Here is a 16,858-nt window from a genome sequence, read left to right on the forward strand (position 1 = left end):
GTGGTGGGATAAACGAGTGGGACCCCGTTATTGCAAGGGGCAAGAAAGTCATGGAGATCTTTTGGGTGTGAAGAGATCGAGTCCGGACAAATAGGGAGTGATCAGTATGTATTAATGCGAGCTGATTACGTTCCAGGCAGAAAGCACAAGAGGCCCTTGAGGCAAGCATTCAAGGCAAAAAGCCCAGCAACAAGGAAAGCATGATGACGCTCCAGCAATGAGAAGACCTGCACGCCCAAACACCAGCCAAGATGCAGCCATTTTGATCTCTAAACCCGTCAGTCTTGACACATGAATCGCGGTCCATATATACCCTACTTTGCCTTATATATCAATACAACCATGCAACCATGCAACCAGACAGTATGCCATGCCACATTGCTGTGCAAGCTAAACTCAAAATTATGGGGACGAAGACAACTGCATGTAACGATGGAGAGAGCGGACACAAGCAATCAGGACGCGACGGTGCTCTGGCTTAAGTTCGACTTGCCAGCAGCCTGCTGTTCCTTCTTCAGGGTTCGAATCAGAGCCTCAAGTCTGCGTCGTTCTTCCTGTTCAGCCTAGAAGCAAGAAGAAAGTCATCAGTATAATAGCCTTCGAAACACCGAGTGGCTAGTGATGTCTCTACCTTTAGGGCCTTTAGATTTTCCATCCTCGTATCTCGCATCATCTTCTTGAATTCATTCTTCAACACCATCATCGACGTCGTCTCCGTTGGCGTTCCGTCTCCCCGTCGGATACCATTGGCCCCCAACGCCTGGATCCGTTCGTCACCCAGCTGCATCTCGAGAGTCTCACATCGATCCCGATAAGAATCTATTATGTTCTCGAGCTTATCTCGCTCCTTTTCGAACTCGATGCTGGCTTTGGTCAACACTTCGTAGTCGTCAATTGTTTCACGAAGCTCCTTTTCCAGCACCTGCACACGTTCCTGGAGTTCAGATGAACCAGCGTTACTTTTGCTGGTCTGCTGAGTCTTGAGAGCGGCCAGCTCTTCGGTAAGACTCATATTACGCTCGTTCAAGTCGTCCATCTCTTTTTGGATTGCCGGGTTCGCCGCAACCTGCGCAGCGCGCTCGGCCCGGCTTCCATAAGCACCGTCAAGCTCGGCACGGGCAACGGTAAGCTCCGTTTGTATCCGAACCATTTCACTCTCAAGCTCAGAATATTCAGACTGAAGCTTCCGCAGCTGTTGTTGGGAGTCGTCGATAGTTTCACGAGCATTTGCAATTTCGAGGTCTTTCTCGGATTGCAATTGTTGGAGGCTAATCTGGAGATCGGCGATTTGGCCATCTTTGACAGTTTGATCTTGTTCAGCAGAGTCCAGGTCCGCCTTGGCTCTGTGTCTGTACTCTTCCAGGCTGACAATTTGACCTTCTTTCGCGGCTAAATCTTGTACAGCCTTCTCGAGTTCTTGTGCCAGCTTCTGCCGAGTTTCCTCGAGAGTAGCAATTTCGATTTCCTTCAAGGCTAATTCCTGTTCAACCGCCTGTCGTGCTTCTTCCAAATCGGCAATCTGGCTCTCCTTTAGCGCCAGAGCTTGTTCGGCCTTTTGTCGAGCTTCCTTTTCTACCTTTACAGCTGACGAATCGTTTGATTGCCGCTGTTCCCGAATCATCGATTCTTGGCGAGCGGCATCGAGCTGGTCCATGACCATAGTGAGCTCCTCTCGCATATCGCTAGCCTCTTTCTTCGAACGATCCAGCTCCTTTCTCAACTTCACAATCTGTTCAGTAAGATCCGCAATATGGGCGTCGCGCTCCGCATCGGATTTACAATTAAGTTCTCTCTGCTGTTGGATTTGGGTTGTGAGGATCGTCTTCTGTTCAATAAGGTTTCCGATGCGTCCTTCAACATCTTCGATCGCTTGTCCAAGATAAACAAGCTGCTCTACGAGAGTTTTCCTAAACGTTGAGGTGCGTGGGGTAAGCTGAGGTCGCGTGGAACCAGCCGTAACGAGAATCCCATCGAGTCGTTTGTTGAATATGTCCAGTTTCTCTTCCGCATCGGACAACGAGCCTTCCACTCCGTTGAGAATATTTGACTGCTGAAAAGCCATCGATTCCAAACCTTTGTCTAGGGTGTCTAGACTGGTTTGTACGGCGATCACCGGATCCGCGGGCGTTCCGGTGGCATTACCCTGGAAAAGAGGATCAATGTCCTGGTTCGGATTTGCTTGCATTATCATCTCCCGTAGACGAAAGTTCAGATCATCTAATCTTCTTTTGGTTTCGTGCAGTGCGACTAGACTCACGGAATTTCGTTCGCCGGCGATCATGGTGGGAAGGTCACGTCGAGTGTGGCCCACGTTAAAATCGTCCAGATATTCGGGGGTCCTGTAGAGGCTGCGCTCATCGAACTCAACGATATCGCCGTTCCTTTCCACGCGAGTTGCACCTTTTTTCTTAAGACCTTTGTGCGTCATTTGTAGGACCCCGGCGGTATGCTCTAGTATTCTCCTTCGGATCTCACTAGCCCTCCTTTCCAGCTTCCAAAGTTCCTGAGCGACATCTTCACATCGACGCGCACTGAGGGCAAATTCTTCTTCGGACTTGTGTTGGAAGCTATGGCGGCCGAACAGCGTTATTCGTCTACGGTGCGACTTGGGCGAAGACTCTGGGCTTGTGTCCGAGCTGTCTCTTCTCCCGCCCTTTGAATCATACAGTCTACCTAGAGAGAGAGCGGCCTCCTGCAATTTTAGCTCCAAGGTCAATTTCCGCTTTGAGGCCTCGATGCGATTCGACAGGAGGAGCAATTCCTTTTTCAACTCTTCCACCTCTTCGAAGGATAGCACCTCGAAGTGCATACTGTCAGTTATAGCTATTTCCGCAAGTAGATGCATTGCGACGGGATCGTTGGCATTGAGTAGAACAGAGCTTCGTGGGTGCGAGTAATTGAGCTGACCGGACGAAGAGATATGGTCAGCGCATCCTACGTGCGCTGCACAAGTTAATAAAGGACTTACAGGATTGTATCTTGGGTTCTCATCTTCGTTCGAGTCTAGGACATTTCTATATCCATCAACCAGAGCCTTTGGCGAAGGAGGTGGCAGTACTGGAGCCGAAGGTGAGAAGTATCGAGGGTCCTGATAGGAGGACTGACTCGATCGGGAGTTGGTGACATTCATGTTTGCGAGTGAAGAAGGGGGGAAACAATGGAAAAGAAAACGAAAATACTAAAATGCTAGCGGGGTACGGAGTACAGCTGGAACTATTATTTCCCACACAAGATGTGCATCATTCTTTTGCCCGTGCAAGGTATTTTTCCATGACGATGACGATGAGAAGGCTGGTGGTGGTGGTTAATTTAAAAAGGGGGGTGGTTAATTTTCTTTTTGTTTTCTTGCCCTCGAAGGACCACCAGGTGCTAAGATGCAAATTGGGAAGAAATGGTGGATTGGATGTGCCTTGCGGCCGTCAAAACCGAGATATATGCACGTTGCGAGCACGGTCAACCGAGTGACGGAGATCCGCCACCCCTGTACAGCCCCTTGTCCAGCTGCGCGAGAGTTGGTGATGCGCGGACGAGCTGGCTGCAGAGCGCGAGATCCATGGGACGCACCATGGAGTGCTTATATAAGACTGCACAGCCGGAGAAATAATATTGCCGCGGTGGCGACGCTAATGCCGCATCAGGGATAATGCGAACCTTAAGTGCCTGCGCCAAACCTTAACTGGCAACCAGCAGGCGCAGCACTGAGGCGCAGAAAAAGCAAAACTAAAACGAAACAGCAAAACGAAGCAAAGCAGAACGATGCGCTGCACGGCACGTCTGGGTGAGGAAGAGGATGCACCTAGTCGCGTGCACGCAGTCTTGAGTCCAGAAGTATAGTGGTTCACCGTCGAGGTATATATATCGTCGGCCGTGTGCCTCGTGTCCTGACCCGGTGCCATGAACGAAACGGTTCCGTTGGGACACGAGATTCAGCCTTCCAACCTTCAGGGCTCCAATCAGGGTCCGGGCACGGCCAATCGTCACGGTAAGCTCGTCGAGCTTGGGATGGCGTGGGAGCAATTTACTGGATGTGTCTCAAGCCCCCAAAGGCCACATGGAGGCCCCTCGGCAAGCTTGTCACTCCCTGTGGAGTCCATCCTCTTGCGTGATCGGCCGTTTGAGTTCTGCCAAATGTCCATGCCCGCCAGAGAACTCGACAACTACGGAGTACGGCGAGCCATATGTAGCTATCGGATGGATGTGCAGATGTCCCACGGATCCACACCCCGCAGACCGTGGGGAGATCGGGCAGGTCAATAAGCTCGGGGGAGAGATGCTACCTTCCACTTAATAAAGCTTGCCCATCTGACCGAGTCTTTGGTTTCTGCTCCACGATAGCACCTAGTTGTCCTCCATCTTTCCCAAGGTAACAAATGCGGAATGGGCCCTGGAAATCAGAAGGTCAACAGTTCCTAACATCCATTTGAGCCTTAATGCTGTTACCGGGAGCGTGGCAGCCCTGGTAGCATAGGATGGCATGCAAATTTGTCAGGTCCTTTTCCTAGTCTGAATATTTTAGTCTATAGGATCAATGAGCAATAAGTATTATTTCCCCGGGCTGAAATCCATCAAACCGAGCATATTCTCCGTGCACCATATATATATGGTGTGCATTATGTAGTTCTCCGCCATATGTATGTGCACATTGTCAGCGGTCATGAAGCCGGACTGTTGTCAATTTCCCGATGATCGCACAGACTAGCTTGTTTTCGAAGTTCCGGAGCGCGTTCACATGTCGAGAGACGGGTTAGATACTCGGGTCATTGAGCAGTGGTCTGCAACCAACAAAGCCGTTAGCGTAGGATCCTCCACGTTACACCAAAATCTGGGGTACTCTAGACATTCCTCAACGAAACATGCTCAACACCCTCTCCTCCAACGTTACCGCCCTTCGCATGCCATGGGTGATGACAACATGGACATGAGCAACGTAAAGATTGGCCCAGACTCCCACGACATGAAGCTACCCAGGGACCCGGACGGCGTGACCATTCCCGCAGTTTCGCTCACCCACGATGAAGGAGGATATAAGGTGTATAAGCGGCGCTTTTTCGGCCTCGCACAACTGGTCTTGCTGAATGTTGTCGTTAGTTGGGACGTATGTTTTCCTCCAGGACCAACTCTCTCACCCTCCCGCGGTCCGCGTGGGTACATTCCGCGTTGAATGACGGCGCATCGGTTCCAAGGCTGACGCGCTACAGTGGCTCACGTTTTCTGCCGTCTCCAAGACCTCGTCCGAGTATTTTGACGTCTCTGAAGCAGCAATCAACTGGCTCAGCACTGGGTTCCTTTTCGCTTTCTGCGTTGCAAGCCCGTGAGTAGAAGCTATTTCGCCCCGATTGGCAACCCCCTTACGTGGTCGACAGATGAGCTGACCAACACACTCTGCGCACACGTAAAGTGCTGTGATATGGACTCTGAACAAAGGAGGACCCAAGCCTTCGATCGTTGCGTGCGCTGCTTTGCTCCTCGTCGGCAACTGGGTCCGCTATGCAGGGACAAAGGCAAAAGATGGGATCTTCGGCGTGACCATGTTCGGCCAGGTCCTCATTGGATTTGCTCAACCTTTTGTCCTGACCGCCCCGACCAGATACAGCGATGCGTGGTTCAGTGATCGCGGGCGAACCAGCGCGACTGCAGTTGCAACTCTGGCGAATCCCTTGGGCGGTGCGTTGGGTCAGTTGATCGGCCCAATGTGGGCGACGAAGCCTAGTGAAATACCAAACATGGTGCTTTACGTTGCGATAATCGTAAGTTCATATATAATACGCCGTTCATGCTGATTTAGACTTATATCTAAAACAAAGACCTTCTGTCTCAGTCAACCGTGGCATGCATCCCTTCGTTCTTCATCCCTTCTCTGCCTCCCACGCCACCGAGCGCCGCTTTCAATGTAACCCGCATCCCGCTTACCCAAAGCCACTGCAACCTCTTCCGTACTCTCGAGTTCTGGCTCATCTTCTTCCCCTTCGGAATCTACGTCGGCCTGTTCAACAGCATTTCCTCCCTCCTCAACCAAATCCTCGAGCCACATGGTTTCTCCGAAACCGACGCGGGAATTACCGGCGCTCTGTTAATCTTTGTCGGCCTAGCCGCAGCTGCAATATGCTCGCCCGTCACAGACAAACACAAACACCATCTAGGTACTATTAAGGTTCTCATACCCATCGTCGCAGCCACATACATCGGGTTTGTCTTCGCCCCAGAAGCGCCCAGCGTCGCAGGACCTTTCGTCGTCGCCGCCATCCTGGGTGCAGCAAGCTTCGCTATTCTACCCGTAATCCTCGAGTACCTCGTTGAAATCACGTATCCCATGTCCCCCGAGATCCCCAGCACGCTGTGCTGGGTCGGCGGGCAGATTTTCGGCGCGGTGTTCATCCTCGTGGAGAACGCGCTCAAGGCCGGGCCGGACGCGGATCCACCTAGGAATATGAAGAATGCGCTTATTTTTCAGGCGGTCATGGCTTCCGTGGTCATTCCGGCGCCATTGTGTCTGGGCTTGTTTGGTAGGGAGGTGAGGAAACGGAGATTGGAGGCTGAAGAGCAGGGAAGGGACCGAGGCGGAGCTGGAGATGAGCTTACCCCTGAAGACACGAATGGTAATAATAATAAATAATAAGAATGCGAAGGCGATTGGTATGTAATTGCCCAAGTGCGGTACAATGCCCTTTCATTCTCCCTTCCATCTAGAGATCAGGTAACGTTTCCTTTCATATAGTTACCTTTATCTATTTTACATTTCCATCCACCAATATTAAGCAGAACTTTCACCATCTCTTTTGGCAAAGATGTATGTATGTAACTACATCTGCTACCTTACAATGTTAGGCACAAGTAGAGCTTATTATTTAATCAACATAAACATCTCAACCCATTGTTTCTCTGATCAGCTGGGGTGCTCGTGTCTCAGAAGCAACCCACCTACACAGGATGCACAGTCCGGTCCGGAGCATGCAAGTAAAGTAGCAATCCATTTTCAAACCAAGGATGATACATGATGTTAAACCAGCCAAAAAAAACCACTATGCTCCCCCCTGCTCTGGCAGTATGCTTGGAAGTAACATCTTTAATTCGGAAATAGAGTTGACAGAAAAGATGAGCCACCATTCCATGCTGCAATTTTTTTTTTTTTTTTACATCTGTACATAATTTGGGAGAGTCTAGGCGGAATTGAAAACAAAAATGATGAAATGCCAAAAAAAAAAGGGCAAGGGAAATCAAAGAAAGAAGACAAGACTTCTAAAAAGATACATATCATGCACGTACACATCACACTCCACTTGATAGATACACACGCAAAAGAGGCCGGGCTAAACAAGGAGGCAGTGAGCCCGTTGCGGAATTTGGCATTATTCGTATTGATATCTCTCTTTTTCTAATTTTTCTTTTCATTGGCTCCAGTTGTATACACTTTCATCTTCTCTCATCAGTCCATCTTGAAAATATTGAGGCGTTGGGTTCATATCCAACTTCTGTTCGCGAACCCTCACCGTTGCGATTCGGGGATAATTCGCAAAAACGGAAAGTAATCCTCTAGGTGAGTTGCTCGAATATTTCCGGGATGGACGGAAGGGAGGAAGGTAGATGGACCGTAGGTGGATATCTATTTGAGGGCGGCCCAGAGCTTGGGGGCTGCGCACTGGGTTGCGCAGTGCTGGAGATGGAAGACTATGTGTCGTTAGTTCACCGTAGAGATGCGCATAGTTAATGGGGTCCGCGATATTGAAATTCGAGTGACCCGCCGCCCAGAAATGAACCTTTGACGTATTTTAAGATAGCAAGGCCAGTTCGACGACGGGCGAGAACCGAGGACCAGGGACATAAACTTACACTCCTCGACGCAGTCTTCATGGGGTCCCTTGAAGTCAGGATCCTCGGCATTCCGGGTAACCCGCTCAACGCACTCATCGAAGTGGTGTTTATATGGGGCGCACTGCTTGGAGTTTGCGCATTCTACGCCACACCGAATTTGTGTTGGTTAGCCAAATGTACATTGCATCTTGACTCGAATCGGATGGACGGCCATTGCCCCATAAGTTCTTCCCGACTCCCGATGTATTCTTTCTCACATGTGTGTCTCGAATTGAGCCACTTGGACCTTCCACGGTGACTCAAACCCCACAAAAAGAAACAAGCGAAACAAGCGAGGGACACAACTCACCGGCCTCCAACTTGGGCTGAATGTCCTCAGGCTCCTCCTCTTCCTCCTCCTCTTCTTCTTCCTCTTCTGCCTCTTCGGCAGGTGGGTCTTCCTCCTCAGGTTCCGGGGCAGGAGGAGCGGGAGTCTCCTCTTCGGTGGGTGGTGCCTCAGCCTGGACTTCCGTGAAGCTGACGGCGCTCACGAAGTCAGCGAAAAGTTCTGAGAGACCCATTGTTGTCAATGTGTGACGGCGGGAAATCGGGAAGGCGGGGAAGAGGAAGGGGGGCGGGTAGGCGGGTGTGCGTGCGCGCCGGAGAAGTCCAATTGACGTCGTCAGGGGTTCGACAGCGACTAACGGTGGAATTAGTCGAGGTGGAAGAGGTCTCCGGATGTTGGGGCTGGCGTGTGTTGTGCAGGTTTGTTCGGGTTTGTGAAGTCCTGAGGATTTCCTGACTAACTCAATCGGCAGGATGCGCTGGTCTGATTGGCTGATTGCAATTCCAGGACACTTGATTGGTTGTGGTGGAATTTCTGTATCTCCGCGCCGAGAGTCTGTCTGGCTTATAGCAACTGCGTGTGGCTGGATGCTATACAGTGCCCCAGCCTGGGAATATCCGTCGATACGTTTGCAAAGGGAGGTTAGAACGCAGGTATCAAACATCTGAGGGTTATGTTCATGCACACACACATACTCTATACATGGCGGTAGGGTCATTAGGGAAATAAAATATCAATGTCTACATGTTTGTCTCTCGCTATGCACGCAATACACCAGACACAACACCACCTGTCCAGTTGAACCTGATAAAACCCCAACGAAAAAAGACTGTCCTGGCATCGGGAGTGTAAGAGGAAAATTATGGGTTATTGGGCCCGACGAAGTCGCGCCTCAAGGTCATTGGCCACACCCTGCTGTTGGGCTTCTTCATAGCCTGGAGGCGGCTCCGTAGGCGGATCGAATCTCTCCTCATGCGGGGTGCGCCGTGTATTCTGGCTGGAGTGCAGGTCATTGCCCGGATTCGAGCATCCGGAGAATGGCGGGGGGTAGGAAGATGATGTTGGACTTGGGCCCTCGTAGGCCGGGAGTTCGTCGAGGTGGACATTAGTAAAGTTGACTCCGCTGTAGGCAACGTCACGCTGCGAACTTCTTTCAGAGATCATTCCGTTCTCCCGAGCTTGCTCGACCACTTGCTGCAAACGTTCCTTGATCCGCTCAAAGGCGGAATGGAAATCGAAGGCACCACCCTCCTTAAAGGTCATCTTTACCTGAACGGCTGTATTTGACGGTGGAATACCGCCTCCGACAACTGGTTGAACGATCGCGGACCACACATTTGGTCCAAAGAAAGGAGCTGAAACAAAAGTGTCATGGAGATTCAGGAGCGGGGCCGAAAATGACTGAAACTGTGGAGTTGGCTGGACGGGGAGGTAGACAATCTGCTGGTTATCAGTCTTTTTCGTCTGATTTCGCTTCATCTTCTCCAGGGATATGCATACCCGTTGGTTCGTGAGGTGGACGCGGCCGTTGCTGCTTTGAAGAGATAACGACTCGTCTCCCGGGCGGGGATTGAGGGCTTGCAAGCTGAGAGTTGTGCGAAGTGGCGATGTGTATATCAGTCGCTCGTTTGGCAAACGGACGAAGCCATCTGTTTCATGGAGCATAACCCAGCTATTTGGGTGTAGTCTACTTAGTATGGATCGCTTCGGAGGTTGCTGAGGGCAGGTAGGACGGCCCATGGTTTATAGCAAAGGGGGTAATATTCAAGGATCAAGATCACACAGACCCATAGGGGTATCAAGCGCAATGTAGAGTAAACCTCTATGGAGAGCAAAATCAAGTCCAGGAGTCTTTTTTTTTTTTTTTTATTTTTATTTTTATTTTTTTTTTGGTCTGTGCATGCAATAACGATATAATAAGAGAAGGGGCCGAGGACAGAAGACGATACGTACTTTATAGACATGATTGAGATGCCGGCCTAGAGCAAGAGAGCTGCAGGCGACGGAGCAGGGACTATCTGTCGGAAGTACCAGGAATAACACCTCGCGAGTTGCCCACTTTTGCGATGGCGTAGAGGGATCTGAGTTTGATAGACGTGATTCCTTGCTCCAAAAAGCGAGGTTAACGCGCTCCAAATCCCAAGGAGAGAAGTCGAGGCGGGCTAGACCACCCGACGGCTAGCTGCAGGCTTTAATTACGTGCCCTTTCCGATGGGCTTATTGCGGGCTGCGTTAGTTAGCGGGAACTATATGTATGTATGAATGGGGCGGGGCGACGAAATGCAAGATGGGAGAATAAAACCCCGTTGGGTCAGCAAGTGGCCATCGAATAAAACGGGGGGTTGTTGGCAAAATATGTTGATGGAAAAGACCGGGGACGGGGAACGACAGAGTTCACCAGCACGAGGGATGACGGCCCGTTGTCGTAAAAGTGTCGCGAATCCGCGGGTGTGTGTGCGCGGAAGGACCGAAGTTTGAATCGAACTCGTGGATCAGTGGGCAAGGACTTCGTAGTGGAAGTACGGAGTACAGTATATGGGGTAGCTAGTTAATAAAGGGTGGCTCTTGGGCGAACTCTATCGGTTGCTGGCGCAAGGGTCGAAATGCAAAAGGTCTGGGCGTCACGAACATATGTTTGATGGAGGGGTGGGAGCAGAAAGATCGTGTCGTTGTTGGTAACTTGTGCAGAAGCTGCTGTTGTGGGCTGTGAAAGCTCTCGGGGATTAGCAAGGGCCCTTCTCCATCCGCATCAGCCTGCTTGTCCCATTTAACACCTTTTGATATCCCTGTTGACCGCACTATGCGGTGGAGCGACGGCGGTGCCCTCGGAGGGTTCGGTGCTGGCCGGAAAGCAATCGCGAGACCTCCTAGTTAGGCCAGTTGGTTATTCATGTACCGTTAAACTTCCTGTTTCTCCATGGCCAGAGAATAATCATGTCTCGCTCCGTGACGAGAGGCTATCGGACCAGAATGTTTGAAACCTTTCCAATAAATAAATCGTTTATTTCATTTCACGAGAATGAAGACACGGCACATGTTGCAGGGATGGGATAACTAACCGCAACCCCACGACTGGATAATTTCCCGCCTGTTCGAGCTGCATATTTTTCAGCCAGCATCGTTTTGACTTTGTACGGCTATGCTGCCGAGTATGTTGGCTCGAGAAGGATATACGGATCTACAAGCCAAGCGACTATTACATGCCGTAACATACATACATGGAATGCCTGTGACGACGTTCTCGGAGGGCAATTATATGATAACTGTGAAACGCATCTCGTCACCATTACGCCGTCCTACCAGTGGTGAATATGAAGGGTGACCAGACTGGACCGGTTGAGCCGGGGCCTCTATCGAGGAGCGCAGTGAATAGTAACCCCCCCCTTTACTCCGCCTTGAGATAAGATGGTCATAGAAATCCAGCCTGCATGTTGGAGTAACTGATCAACGACCATTACCTGGCTTTAACGGAGTAAATAGTAAACATATCATGCTACAGCCGCACTAGCTTCTGGTCGAGCACCCAAAGCCTACCCACACCATTGATGTCATAGATGGGAAACAGGGCAGCAATATTAAGCTATTTCAAGCAGACGAATTTCCAAGGATCTACAGAGAACAGAGCATGTCTAGCACAATGGAGTCAGCCAGCTCTTATCCATTTGTCACCTTGCATCACGGATGAGGATTGGCTTACCGATTATTAATATTTTCAACACTTGCAGTATGCCATGCACAAGTATATGCAATTCGTGCGCTTCAGGGAAGAGCCACGGTCAGGTCCCCCAAAGACTTTGAAGCGCAAGCTAGCGATAATGCCTAGACGGCGGCAGGGTGATGCATAGTTTAATGGACATACTGCTGATGCAATTTTGCATGCATTTGCCGCAGTGGTTAAAGGGACAGGCGGCCCGTGGTTCCAGAAGGCCGGATGTGTTGGTCGTTTCTACGTCGGAGGCGAAAGCCACATGGCTGACCCTCACGATGGCTAAAAGGAGCGTCTGAAGTTTCATGGTCGATAAATATAGAAAGGAAGCACTGCAACGATTGACTATTTTTGGGGGGAGGGGAAAGGAGCATGTCAAGGAAAGCTGCGAGGGAGCAAGAAAATACTGAAAACGAGAAATGGACCGTCACTGGCCTACCTCATAGGTAGGAAACGCCCTATTTATCTTATGACGATGAATAGATGCCATTGAGGCTCCTCTCGGATGAGTTCAGCCGTAACTAACTAGTTAACAGAAGCCATCGATAGATCAGCCTCCTTTGGTGCTCGAAAGACAATTCTCTTCCCAACTTCTTCCAGTTAACTCATCTCAATAAGCGACCGACCCTACGCATCCCGCTATCATTGATGATGCCAGACTGCTGACTGGGAGTCCGGTGCTCCTGGCTTAAACAATGTGCTTTAGCCGAAAACTTGCAATTTTCAGGGGGCTTCCCGGACGTTGGCTGTTTATGTCACTGCGAGTCTTCGAAGCTTTGCTTCATGAACTTTAATTTATGGAGAACAGTAACGCACTGCTAGGAGAGAGCAGTCGCAGCAGGAGTTTCTTGACACTTGTTCGCCTTTTGGTCCGGGTCAAACATCTTCTAAAAGCCGATGCGCCGGTCTATGTCAAGAGTGCCAACGCGCAGCACCAAAAAAGAAAAGAAAAAAAAAAAAAAATCAGAAATGCAGGTTGAGACAATGTCGCATGTCCCAAAAGGATCTGAAAGCATCTGATGAGCACTGGATTCCATCCACAGCAAGGCTGTCTCTTGCCCAGGGCTGAAAAGGAGAACCTTTTCATCGCGCATTCTAGACCGCGATCGTCCGCTTTGACATTCCCCTGCATGAAACCAACATTTGCACTGGGTTGTGTTTGCCCGGTTCCGGCCGCTTGCCAGACCAAGCCGTGCACGGGCCTTTTTGGACCGCTCAGCGCGGCGACGGCGAAAAATCAAACTCCCGCTTCAGCAAAGTTTGTTTCTCCGTAAAGGCCTTCATGTTTTGTTGTATTTATCCTGCTTGCCGCAGCAGGCGCCGCCGAAATTCAGGGTGTTTTGCGATTTTGTATGCGACAGACAACGTCTGCGTCGATGTCCTTCTCGCACAATCAATTCATTGGGCTGCTCTCCACTTGGGTGCTGGCACTATGCAACCCAGAATTCCTGCAAGCAATGCGGTGGACTTGCTGAAAAGAATGCGGTGCTCATAACTTACCGGCATTTGCAATCGGTTCTTTTTATCATGGAGTTGTCAGGCGGCTCGGAATCAGCCGATAGTTAAATAGATTATGGATGTTTGCGCACGGACATATGGAATCATGTGTATCAAGCACCGCGTCTAGAATGATGTCCGAAGATTTCCGGTCCTCGAGAACTGTGAGCAAACAGGAATTCGTATGATGATTTTTGACGTTACATTAGAGACACAAGAGTTTCGCTTTCAGGTACATATTTTTGTGGCGCTTACTAGATGGGTGTCTGAGCAAATATCGGCTACATATTCTTCCTAGTGACTTCAAGCTCTGCACAATCTTGATATTGCTCAGATCGAGTTACTTCTACCGGACTACGGAGTACTACCTCCCAAGCACTTTTTTTGCCGTGACGATAGCCATAGCGAAGGCATCATCAAATGGGCCCTGACACTCGGCACCACAACTCAAAATGGGACCCTTGCGTTCCCTTGGGTAATCTTTCTCTGCAGATACTATGTGTGCTCTCAGATGGAGTGTGCACAGGCGCTTATTATCATGTTCTTCCTCCTTAGCGGTACCTCGAACGCTGGCCTATGCTATTCTTCCGCCACCTTCTTGGACGTGTGCCTGCTCTATCCATTTTAAATGCTTTGCTGGGTGAAAGGGGGCTATTTTGACATAGATGACAAACTATTGCCTGCTTTGGGAACTTGAAAACAGTATTCCATACTATTTTCACGAACTCGGCCTTTCCCCTAGCCGGTTGAACAACCTTCACAATACTCATCCGTTGATATCAATAGTATTTGGCAGACGGAGAATAGATGGAAGGCCCTAACGCTTAACTATCCTGATGTTCGTTGTGAGTGATTTGGCCATGGATATTTGACGCACAACACCTGTTGCAGGCTTGATGATAAGTAGCTTCGTTTGTTTGATGTTGGGACAAATCAACTACTTGACATAGTTCTATGAGAGTGATGTATTGCGAAATAGGTGCTTATTGACGCCACAAAGACCCATCGTGGGCAGCTTTCTCCCAACAGGTGCGAATATTATTGATTGCCGTTGCCCCGGAGTTGGTTATTCAAGCTTCGAAAATTTTTAAGCTTGACGAAAGGTTTAACTGATGTATTGCCCAGTGGTTGGGAAGTGTTTTTGGTCCCATGGGGCCCCGAATAGCAGAGACGTGGCATTGGGATTTTCATTGTCAACCATACCTGATCTTTAAGTAATAATGCCGTTCTTCGTAGGCTTCATTATAGGTATCTCCAAGGGATCTTTCAAGATGACACTCATACATGCATAACTCGGCGCTTGTCTCGGTCGCCAAGGTTGAGTGCTCAGCCTCGCCAAGCGCACAACTTCACGGTGGAGAGCGCGTGGACGTCGCAAAACCCTCTCCAGACCTCAAAGGCAACAGCGAGTGGTCTCGAGTGGATGGTGCATCTCCAACTTGATAGTTTCAGCTTTGGAGAAGCGGACCCAAGGAGACCGAAGAAACCAGCACTGATCTGGGATCAAGTCGCAGTTGTGGTGGCTGATTGTTGCCAGCAGCGCCTGGCAAAGAATACGGGACGTTGGCTGCATGCTTCAGGCTTAGCCGCAAGGCTGCAGTTTAAAACGGCGAGGATCTGATTCTCTTCCCCGCCCCAATGGCCTGCAGTATGACATTTATTTCCTGCAGAAAGCCTGATGACAAGCGGCCAGCTTGCAGCCGAGACAGACACGTTTAAAAAGTGCGACGGCAGCGGAAGATGCATGAATCAACCCCCTCAACCTTTTCAGGCGTCCATTGCTCCCAAGTGTGATCTCTTCCGTTTCTTCAACTGCATTCTTTTGGAATCGAAACAGCTTGATCGACACTTACTCTTTAGAAATCAATGTTTTCTCCTATGTACGGTTCACAGAAAGGAATCTTTCGAGTACGATTTACTTCAGCGTAGTTGGCATGGATTCCCCCCAAGGCCGCTCAGAGACAGAGACGCGCGCCTCTATGCACACTCGAGCCAGCTCCGTCCAGACACCGACGACCAGTCAGTTAAGGCAGCCATTACCGCCACACTATCTGGCTTCAGTGAATGAAACCGTCTCCTTTGAGCCACGCCCAAGCCGGTCATCCAGCATCGTGTCGACGAGGACCGGATTGACAATTGGGACCTTGCAAGACGAGACGAGGAGCATACGCAGCGTTGACCTGACCATTGGGGGCAGGCTATTTCATATCAACCGAGATGCATCAAGGATATCGATCTTGGAACCAATTGATTTACCCCCATATTCACCTCCGCCACATGGGTTCTCTTCTCTTAGCCAAGTCATTGGAGAGGCTGAGCAGACCCATCCTCACCCAATTCAGCGTTCCGTTGCTAGTTCAGGATCGGCTGATGAGGTCCTACATACAAACAGCGATGAACAAACCGTAGGAAGGAGCCTCTCTTTTAATCCAGGACCTGATAAACTTTCTGTTATACCGAAGAGAAGATCCGCTTCGCAGGGTGATATCCCAGACAGCGCTTACAGCCGTGCCGGACAGCCTGTTTCACCCCTTCGCCGGCGAAATGGCGTTCGTTTGCCCAGAATTTTTACTTCAATACCCCATGAGCGCGACACCTGCTCAGAGGATACCACGCTTCTTGACAACGAGTCCGGAAGCATCCGCGTAACGCGCTCGGCAGGACCGCGCATTGGCGGTGGTGAAGTACACTCGAGGTCGCCATCATACATTGGACAAAATGCTCACGGCAAATTCCCTACCTGTGTTGAATCGACACACTTAACCTGTCCGCACACAAGTTATGGTGGATATTCGCGAAACACGGACGAGTCGCAAATCCTTGCGCCCCAGAGCCCGGCTAGGGTCGAAGAAAACCACGCTGATGGAACTACGCCACCATCAATGGACTCGGAAAACGATATAAGCATTCACTATTCACGTTTAATCCGCAGCATCGATCGCGATAATCGAAAGGCTCTCAACCTTCGGGATAAGGAGCTGGCTACGATGCGCGTAAGATTAAACGAGCTAGACCAAGTTTATCGAAAGGAGCTGAAGTCGCGGGATTTTACAATCGACGATCTCCGGAAACGGCTTCAGCATCTCGAAGAGCAGATGCAATCACGGATTGAGAAATCGCAGAATGAAGTCGAGGAGCAGTGGGAAAGCCGATGGAAGTTAAGGGACCGGCATTACATGGAGAGGATGAGGAGGATGGAGTTGGATTTTCAGAAGCAATTAGAGCAAGCTGTCTCCGATCGGGACAGCGAATGGGCAGCCGAGCTGAAGAGGATGAATGACAAGCTTTTGAAAAATATTGGTGGTACAGGCAGTTTATCAGATTAAAAAAAAAAAAAAAAAAAAAAAAAAAAGGCTGGGGGCTGGCCAGTGTATCCAGGCCCCAGCGCTATGGGCCATGGTTCTAGCGCAACCCAGAGCGGATTCAGCAGCAGGATAAGGGCATTCAGTAATAGCACAGAGAATGGAGTACAGTCCGTAGCTTTGTCCAACCCACACAGATTGAGCTCTTGTTTATTGGTT

The 16,858-nt window shown here is 50.1% G+C and overlaps 5 protein-coding genes across 5 annotated transcripts; 2 read left to right on the plus strand and 3 right to left on the minus strand.

Moving 5' to 3' along the window:
- Nucleotides 1-3: 3 nt before the first annotated feature.
- Nucleotides 4-3,502, minus strand: D8B26_001649 (uncharacterized protein). The gene is made up of 3 exons (XM_003065628.2): nt 2,969-3,502; nt 632-2,902; nt 4-563 (listed from the first exon to the last, which is right to left on the minus strand). The coding sequence occupies exons 1-3, from the start codon at nt 3,128-3,130 to the stop codon at nt 456-458; spliced, it is 2,541 nt and encodes an 846-aa protein (XP_003065674.2). The 5' UTR covers nt 3,131-3,502; the 3' UTR covers nt 4-455.
- Nucleotides 3,503-4,897: 1,395 nt separating this feature from the next.
- D8B26_001650 (uncharacterized protein) lies at nt 4,898-6,613 on the plus strand (the record flags this gene model as incomplete). Its single annotated transcript, XM_003065629.2, has 4 exons — nt 4,898-5,095; nt 5,199-5,311; nt 5,399-5,747; nt 5,819-6,613. The coding sequence occupies 4 exons, from the start codon at nt 4,898-4,900 to the stop codon at nt 6,611-6,613; spliced, it is 1,455 nt and encodes a 484-aa protein (XP_003065675.2).
- A 987-nt stretch (nt 6,614-7,600) lies between these two features.
- On the minus strand, nt 7,601-8,369 carry D8B26_001651 (uncharacterized protein; the record flags this gene model as incomplete). The annotated part of the gene is made up of 3 exons (XM_003065630.2): nt 7,601-7,665; nt 7,828-7,950; nt 8,159-8,369. 3 exons carry the CDS (start codon nt 8,367-8,369, stop codon nt 7,601-7,603), a joined length of 399 nt encoding a protein of 132 aa, XP_003065676.2.
- Nucleotides 8,370-9,001: 632 nt separating this feature from the next.
- Nucleotides 9,002-10,001, minus strand: D8B26_001652 (uncharacterized protein; the record flags this gene model as incomplete). The annotated part of the gene is made up of 2 exons (XM_066123600.1): nt 9,635-10,001; nt 9,002-9,574 (listed from the first exon to the last, which is right to left on the minus strand). The coding sequence occupies exons 1-2, from the start codon at nt 9,872-9,874 to the stop codon at nt 9,002-9,004; spliced, it is 813 nt and encodes a 270-aa protein (XP_065979675.1). The 5' UTR covers nt 9,875-10,001.
- A 5,315-nt stretch (nt 10,002-15,316) lies between these two features.
- D8B26_001653 (uncharacterized protein) lies at nt 15,317-16,663 on the plus strand (the record flags this gene model as incomplete). Its single annotated transcript, XM_003065631.2, has 1 exon — nt 15,317-16,663. One exon carries the CDS (start codon nt 15,317-15,319, stop codon nt 16,661-16,663), a length of 1,347 nt encoding a protein of 448 aa, XP_003065677.2.
- Between the last annotated feature and the right edge of the window lie 195 nt (nt 16,664-16,858).

Source organism: Coccidioides posadasii, chromosome 1 (assembly GCF_018416015.2).
Source record: "Coccidioides posadasii str. Silveira chromosome 1, complete sequence".
NCBI classification, from domain to species: Eukaryota; Fungi; Ascomycota; class Eurotiomycetes; order Onygenales; family Onygenaceae; genus Coccidioides; species Coccidioides posadasii.

Bases quoted from the DNA above. Each gene is read 5' to 3' on its own strand.
- D8B26_001649 (XM_003065628.2), bottom strand. From the start codon at position 3,130: ATGAATGTCACCAACTCCCGATCGAGTCAGTCCTCCTATCAGGACCCT. The intron at 2,903-2,968 runs GTAAGTCCTTTA...TCGTCCGGTCAG, and splicing joins AGAACCCAAGATACAATCCT to CTCAATTACTCGCACCCACG. The intron at 564-631 runs GTAGAGACATCA...TCTTGCTTCTAG, and splicing joins AAAATCTAAAGGCCCTAAAG to GCTGAACAGGAAGAACGACG.